At 42.5% G+C, this 8,074-nt stretch overlaps 1 protein-coding gene across 1 annotated transcript in view; it reads right to left on the bottom strand.

Annotated features, from left to right (window-relative positions):
- TMTC1 (transmembrane O-mannosyltransferase targeting cadherins 1) overlaps positions 1 to 8,062 on the bottom strand; it is a 458,384-nt gene extending 450,322 nt beyond the window's left edge. The window contains exon 1 of the mRNA XM_007943177.1: positions 7,905 to 8,062. Within this exon, the coding sequence (XP_007941368.1) occupies positions 7,905 to 7,960 (56 nt within the window). The 5' untranslated portion in view covers positions 7,961 to 8,062. The remainder of the gene's footprint in view (positions 1 to 7,904) is intronic.
- Positions 8,063 to 8,074: the final 12 nt, after the last annotated feature.

Genomic DNA, 8,074 nt, shown 5'->3' with positions numbered 1-8,074 from the left:
AGCTGTTTCTCTTCAATTTGAGTGGTGCCACATCAGCAAATGGAGGTCTCAAAAACTTTCCCTTATCCATAGGAGTAAGGCTGGGTTTACTCAGATGATGCAGTTCTTTCCCACTACTATTTTGAGAGCCTTCAAACCTAATCAGACTATTCATAAAGTTGTGTGGTAATGTATCAAACAGTGTTTTTTTGCTATTCATAAGGTTTTCCCTGGCCAATTCTTTGAGAATTTGATGGCCTCTTCCTTCTTCCTAGTCTGTCTCAGTGTGTAAACTGAGCTGATACCTGTGCACCATGTCCATCCCGCTAGGTTTGAAACACCAGAGGCTCAGCCTTAAAACTCACATCAACACGTCACCACAGTAGGACAAACTGACAGACAAGTTTGTCTCCCTGTTGGAAACCTCTCATACCACCCTTACCTGAGTCCCTACCAGAATTTAACAAATACAAACGCAGACTTATAAATGCAAATCTGCCTCCTTATAAATCTGCCCAGAGATAAAGGGCCATAATGAGCTCACAGTAATCCAAGAGTGGCATTTTCCAGGGAGAATCACATGGGCACCTGATGCAGCACCAGGGTCACTGAAACAGTCAGGGGGGAAGGGTTGTATAAAAAGGAACCATGTGCTGACCCTCTGCCTCCTTACACTCTCATAGCCTGAAGCTTTCAATAAATAGATAACTCTCCTTAATTTTCTTGTGTGAAAAATACACTGGTTTAAAAAAATAAAAGCAAAAACAGAGCTAAAAAAAAGAAAAAAAACAAAACAAAACACCTCACTGCCATCGAGTTGGATCCGACTCATAGTGACCCTGCCTTGGTTTTCCAAGATGGTATCACTACTGAAGTAGATTGCCCAACCTTCCTTCCAAGGAGTGGATGGTAGGTTTGAACTGCCAGCCTTCTGGTTAGCAATCAAATGCTTTAGGTACTAAACCACACACACACACACACACAAAAAAAAAAAAAGCTAATCCCTGAATTAAAAAAAGTGTATACTAAGAAATACACTAGGATCTTTCCTCAATACCTCAGTACCATAGACAATCTAGCCAAACATTCTAGACAATCTTCATTTTCTCCTATCACAGACTTAAAATAACAAACTTATCAGCCTTGTAACAACCTGCAGTGTAGTAAATTACATAGTGTAGCTTTTCTAGCCATAAGTCTTTGTAAACTCCATGGTAGAATTTGCCACGAGCAACTGAGTAGTTCTGGATTGTAAAAGTTATCCACCTGGGGTATTTCTGTTGGGAGCAGCATAAAGCAATGTTCTGGGAAGTTCACTCTCTCTCAGGTGCTTAGAATTCTGATGTTATGACTGGCTAGTTTGACCACTCTGCCAGGCTCAAAAGGAGGCCTCCTAGAGGCAGAACTCTCTCTCCTTCTCTCTCTCTCTGTGTGTGTGTGTGTGTGTGTGTGTGTGTGTGTGTGTGACTGCTGGCTGAGAAGGACCTGCTGCTGAGAGAAACATGCTCTTAAGAGACACACGCTGCTGGGAAAGAGATGCAAGAGACATGCATTGCTGAGAGAGACACCAAGGGACACACACTACTGGGAGAGAGACTGTGAAAAAGTGTTGGCTAAGAGACAGTGGGCTAAGAAGGACTGAGCATTTTTCCTGAACTTGAATTGTAGCCTAGTGCTTCCCTAATAAACCCCATAATCTGTGAGTTCTGTGTGGCCACTGCAGTGAATTATCGAACCCAGCAGAAAGGTGGTGAGTGCTGCAGGAGGAACAGTTGGTGTCAGGGTGGTGAAAGGGCCGGAGGGAGGCAGCATATCTGGCCTAGCAGGAATAGGCCTTGGGCTACTGATGGTGATTCTGTCTTCCTCTTGTGCAGTTAGAGGAGGTCAGAAGATGGCCTCCCTGCCCTTTTGGCAGTCAGCCCAACTGTCTGAAAATGAATTTCCATGGAGGTCAAATCAAAAATAATAGATTACTGAATGAATAAACAAGTTTGTATTACATCTGTACTAAAAGGCACACGTCACCATTTCTTTCAGGTTTGGTACATAGAGGCTAATGCTTATTTTCAAGGTTGGCATATCATTTGTGACTGAAAGATGGAAACTGCTGCCAGGAGGTGTGCAAAAAAAAGAAAACCTTTCGAGATTCAAATACTTAAATGCTACAATCCTTACAGCTGTACATATTAAGATATTCTATTTTTTAACTCTGACATTTGAAACCATCTATTTTCACTCTTACAGATTATATCATCATCATAGGTGTTCAATAAAATAAAACTTGATAACAAACTAGTAGAATAAACTCACTGCCATCCATTCAATTCGACTCATAGTGACCCCTCCCTGGGTTTCTGAGATGGCATCTCTCTGGAAGTAGATTGTCCAATCTTCCTTCTGAGGAGTGGCTGGTGGGTTTGAACTTCCAGCCTTCTGGTTAGCAGTCAAATGCCTTAGGCACTGCACCACCAGAGCTCCCAACTAGTAGAATACTATGATCTAGTAGCCTCTTTCACAGAAAGAGAATCAAGAGTTTAAGCTTTTTAATTGGGACTATAATGAATCAAATCTGTTTTTCTAAGAGCAGAAGATCTGGAAACACAGACCTCAGCTTAAATATCAGACTCTAGAGAGTCTCTGTCTTGGTTGGTGCTCTAGTCTTGCTATTATGTCACCAGCTTTCATTCTCAATATACCATGCATGACTACCTGATTATTCCTCTACGTGTTTATTTTGTCTTAGAGCCACTCCTCCTTCCCTCCAAAAATGGAAGCTCCATGAAGCAATGACATCGTCTGTCTTGTTCACTGATCTTACCTCCAGTTTGGGGAAGTGCCACATGTAAGAACTGCTTTGAAAATATCTAAGGAATGACTGACTGAGTCTTTAATTTGACATAGTTTCTGCATCTTTAACATGCAAATGTCATTGCTTTTTTCTTTTTTGAAGTAGCTTTCCCTTGCTTTGTTGTTGCTGTTGTTAGGGGCCATGAGTTGTTTCTGACTCATAGCAACCCCAAGTGACAGAGAAGAACTGCCCCATAGGGTTTTCTTGGATTAACCTTTATGGAAGCAGATTGTCAGCCCTTTCTCCCACAGACCCACTTACTGATATGGAATGGCACTGCTAACAACCCTGCAAGGGCTTCTTCCTAGGAGAGAAAGGGAGAAGAAAAAAATAATAATAGTAACTACCCTTTAAATCAATCACAGGGTCATTTTTCAAGGAGAGTAAAGGGCATCATGTGTTTTGTTTCTGTGTCAATTCAGTGTGTATAAACCAAAAAAACTCTTTCCCTCCTGACTGTACAGCTACAAAGAGGCAATGGCCAGTGAAGGATAAAGAAGCAAAATAAAAAAGGTTACTGCCACAGACTAAATTTTCATAGATTCTGCTCTTCTGTAGTCCAAAAATATTCCTGCATGCCCTTGGAAATGGTCTTATAAAAAGACTGGATATAAGTTTGACTAGAAATATAATTCATTAGCATGCTAAAGTCACTTTTCAAGGCACACAAAATGATGACCATTTGTATCAGTTAGAATTTGACCAGAGAAGCAGAACCACCAGGAGTAATGCAGAATAAGAGATCTCCTATGGGATTTGACCTTTCCCAACTGTGAGAGCTGGTTAAACAGTCTAGGCAATGCTGCTGCTTCAGTATCTCGAAAGAAGTCAAAAGCCAGCAAGGCAGGCATTCAGAAGGGAGGATAGATGAACTTGAAGAAAGCTGGAACCCACCAAAAAGAACATGTCTGTTTCTCACTACCTCTAAGGCTCCTGCTTTTTAATGATGCGAGTGTCTTGCCAAAAGGCTGGCGCACTTCCCCACAGACCTACACACACCTGCATATGATTCCAAGAAGCTGAAGGAGGCAGCCTGGAGAGCGCTGGAGGAGCTGGGGGCCTTGCTACTGCTGCATACCAACAGCAGGTTAGCCAGCATTTCTGTGACAATCTGCATGAGTTGTAACACAACAAAATCCATACCAGCCTTCTGAGTGAGAATGTGCGGCTTCAGTTCTACCTTCCAAATCTTGCAGAAATCTCACTTGTTGCCATTCTTACACCAGAAACATACAGGGAAAGGAATTCTAAGAAATATACTGTTGCCATCAAGTCCAACTAAACTGACAAGCTGCCTTCATTATCCATTGCCCTGTTTCAAAACTAGTAAAATTAGATGCACTGATAATCCATTTCCTCATTTCAATTGTAACCCATTTCTTATTTGAGAAAAATCTACTTCCATAGAGATACCACCTTGGAAACCCAAGGAGGGGTCACTATGAGTCAAATTGACTCAATGGCAGTGAGTGTGTATGTGTGTGTGTGTGTAGTCTCTTTCTACACAACTGACCAGCATTACATATTAGTCAGTTATATTTATTTTTAAGAGAATTCTTCATTTACAGTATATGTGACACTTATTCAATGACTCAAAGATAATAAATTTACTTTCAATTTTTAAAAAATGGTTTGACTTTTGCACTGCAAAAACCCTGTGAAAATGATGTAAAGACAACCTACAGAGTAGGAGAAACTATTTGCCAATCATATATGTGACAAAGGACTTCTATCTAGAATATACTTGCAAAACTCAACAGTAAAGAAAATCATTTAGAAAATGGACAAAGACACAAAGAAACATTTCACCAAAGATGATATATAGAGGGCAAATGAAACAAGCACATGAAAAGATGTTCAACATCATTAGCTGTTCAAGAAATACAAACTAAAACTACAATGAGATATCACAATGTACCCTTCAGAATGATTATAATAAAAAATAATGATGACAATACCAAATGCTGGCAACAGTACAGAGAAACTGGATCATTTCTCCAAAAATCTAAATATGCAATTACCATTGTTGTTGTTGTTGTTATGTATTGTTGAGTCAGACCCAACTCATAGTGACCCCTCCTTGGGTTTCTGAGGCAGTATCACTACAGAAGTAGATTGCCCAACCTTTCTTCTGAGGAGTAGCTGGTGGGTTTGAACCACCAGCCTTCTGTTTAGCAGTCAAGTGCCTTAGGCACTACGCTACCAGAGCTCCCACAACTACCATATGACCTAGCAATACGACCTGAACAATTATCCCACAGAAATAAAAACTTATGTTCACACAAAAAGCTGCACTTGAGTGTTTACAGCAGCTTTATTTGTAATAGCTAAAAAATAGAAAGGAGCTCTGGTGGTGCAGTGCCTAAGGCACTTGACTGCTAACTATAAGGCTGGCAGTTCAAACCCACCAGCCACTCCTCAGAAGACTGGGCAATCTAATTCCGTAGAGATACGCCTCGGAAACCCAAGGAGGGGTCGCTATGAGTTAGATCTGACTAGATCCAACTAGTCTGTGTTTTGTTGTAAAAAGTGGAAACATCCTAAACCAAAAACCAAATCTACTGTTGTCAAGTGGATTCTGACTCATAATGACCCTGTAAGACAGAGTAGAACTGCCCCCAGAGGGCTTCCAAGGCTATAAATCTTAATAGAAGCAGATTGCCATATTTTCCTCCTACTGAATGGTTGGTGGGTTTGAACTGCCAACCGTTCAGTTCACAACCAAGCACTTTAACCACTGTGCCGCCGTGACTCCTTAAATATTTAAAGAGCCCCTTTAACTGTATTTTCACCAAATACTTAAATAAAAAATCATAAAGACACAGGCTAAAGCTTGGTTCGTAAATTAATAAATGTAATTTTCTATTTTTCCTTCTAACAATCTTTAGACTTCTATGGGTCTAATTTCATCAGTGTTCTCTGTTAAACAGGCCCAGCTTTATGCTATGGTACTTGAAGATGTAGTTATAACTCAGGTGTCTGTATAGAAAGCTTCCTGTTGTTGTTGTTATATTCGGGGAGTCAGACTGGTCTTATTTAAATCAACTCATTTGAAACAGAAAGATAACTTTCTCTTTTTGAAGAGGCACCTGTTTGCAGGTAGTTGTGTTGCTTTCTAGATCTGCAACTCAATCTCCTCAAAAGAAAAAATAAAAACAGTGTATCTTACCTACACAGTAAGATACAATATGAGAAGAGTAATGTATCTTAGGCACCAAGCTGCTTTTTAGAATCAATGATTACTACAAGAGAAGACTTTCCCCTCAAATCACTGCTATGGAGTTGATTAGAACTGTTCCATAAAGTTTGCAAGGCCATAAATCTTTACCAAAACAGACTGCCACATCTTTCTGTGGTGAACCGGCTGTTGGGTTTCAACTGCCCACTCTTTCAGTTAGTAGCCGAGCACTTAACCACTGTGCCACCAGGCCTCCTTGTTCAGCCAAACCCTAGCTAATTTTCTCCTTCCTGTCTTACTCCACCCTTTTCTCCTCTGACCCTGTCTTTGCTTCCTGCAGAAATACAGGGACATTTTAGAAAGTCAAGAACTGAAAACACCTTTCACCACCCTCTACCAAATGAACAGAGGTATTTTTGACCCAGATCTTTTAAAAATAAGTACCCTCAGAGCAAAAGACCAGAATAGTCTTCATGGCTGTCACATCCAACACGCCTCACTGTGCACTTGCACACATTAACTAACAACCCTCATTGTAATAAATTGAAATGGTCAATCTAGAAGTTAAACATTTATATTTGTACATCAAAGGAGATTTTAAGAATTATTTGGAAAATTCAAAATACTGGGCAATTCATTCACCAGCCAAGATTATCTTTCAGCTCAAACCAAGGACAAATTTGAAAGAGAGAAAATGTTTACAAAATAGTCTTCTCAGACTCAAACGTGTAATTTCCTCACCCTCCTTAAAGCTACTTAAACTTTCAGTGGAAAAATTAAGTTTAAAACCCATGAATTGTTGCCAATTGCTACGGTTCCCTTTTCTAAGTCATCAGAGCCACCTGTCAAGAGATCCTGGCCTCCCAACCAGGGCAGGCTTTTGAAACCACCTACCCAATCTGGAATGATCATTACCATAAAGAGAGGGTCCTATTACACCTTTTGGAAAAAGGTTTAAAAACGCTGATGATACAGAACCAATATTAGTTCAGCAGTTTCGTCCGGCACATTAAAATAGGCTTAACTTCTGAGCCAAATTATAAAAGGCCGAGTCAAGCTCATAATGAGTGAGATAGCACTTCCCTCAAAACAGCTCTTCTCCCTTTTCGCCGTTAGTCTTTTAAATTTAAGAAAATATAATAGCATACAAAAACCTGGCGTAGCCCCGGTTCCCTTACACTTTTATTCACACCCGAAATGCTGAATCATGACTCCGAGGTTATAAAAGAAAAACTATGTTGACTGGGACGCCAGGATCCCCAGAAGATTCCACGCTTCTGCGTTCCTTTGGTTTGCACCTTTTTCAGTCTAGATGCCGAGGGGTTCTGGCAGACTGGCGAGGGTCCGCGAGCAGCCAGGGGCACCCGCCGAGGGGCTGCGCAGAGAGGAATCCTCTGATGTCTCCCCCGCTCCTCCCCTAAACCCATGCGCCCCTGACAACCGCTCCTGCCTCGTCTCTTCGGAACACTAACCCAAGGGGCTGACAGACTACCCATTTGCAAAGCTGTCCAAAAGCCTCAGAAAAATTCCCAACTTGGAAGCAACCTCCATCATCACCCCTCGGAAGAACGCTGGGCCTGCGCAAGTTCCACTCGGCCGCCCTCCCGCAGGGGTGTGCGGAGGCGGCACCTCCAGACCCCTCCCAGCTTTGCCCCGAGAGAAAAGCCGGCCAAGAGCTCAGACACTTGAGAAACTCGATTCCAACTCCCCAGCCCGCGCCTCCCGAACTGCCCCAGGAGCGCAGGGAAACTGGGCAGAGAACCAGGGAGGGAAGAGGCGTGGGCAGCCCGGAGAAGAGGGAGACGTGGGCAAAAGGGGCAACAAGAAATAGAAACGCCCCCAGGGCAGGACCGCAACTTCTGGCCGGGGGCGGCGGCAAGGGCGAGGCGAGGGACTCACTTGAAGGTGAGGACACAGAGCGGCCGATAGGACTTGTGGCTGGTGTTCTCAGCCATGCCCTTGCCCCAGAAGTCGTTGGCGAAAATGCCCCAGCCGAGCGGGGTGTCAGACCGCACGTCGGGGTTGTTCAGGATCGCCCACACGTCGTCATGCACGAACTCGCCCTGCAG

Source organism: Orycteropus afer, unplaced genomic scaffold (assembly GCF_000298275.1).
Source record: "Orycteropus afer afer isolate SDZICR_OR568_19922 unplaced genomic scaffold, OryAfe1.0 scaffold00100, whole genome shotgun sequence".
Lineage (NCBI taxonomy): Eukaryota > Metazoa > Chordata > Mammalia > Tubulidentata > Orycteropodidae > Orycteropus > Orycteropus afer.
This window is presented reverse-complemented; position numbering and strand designations above follow the sequence as displayed.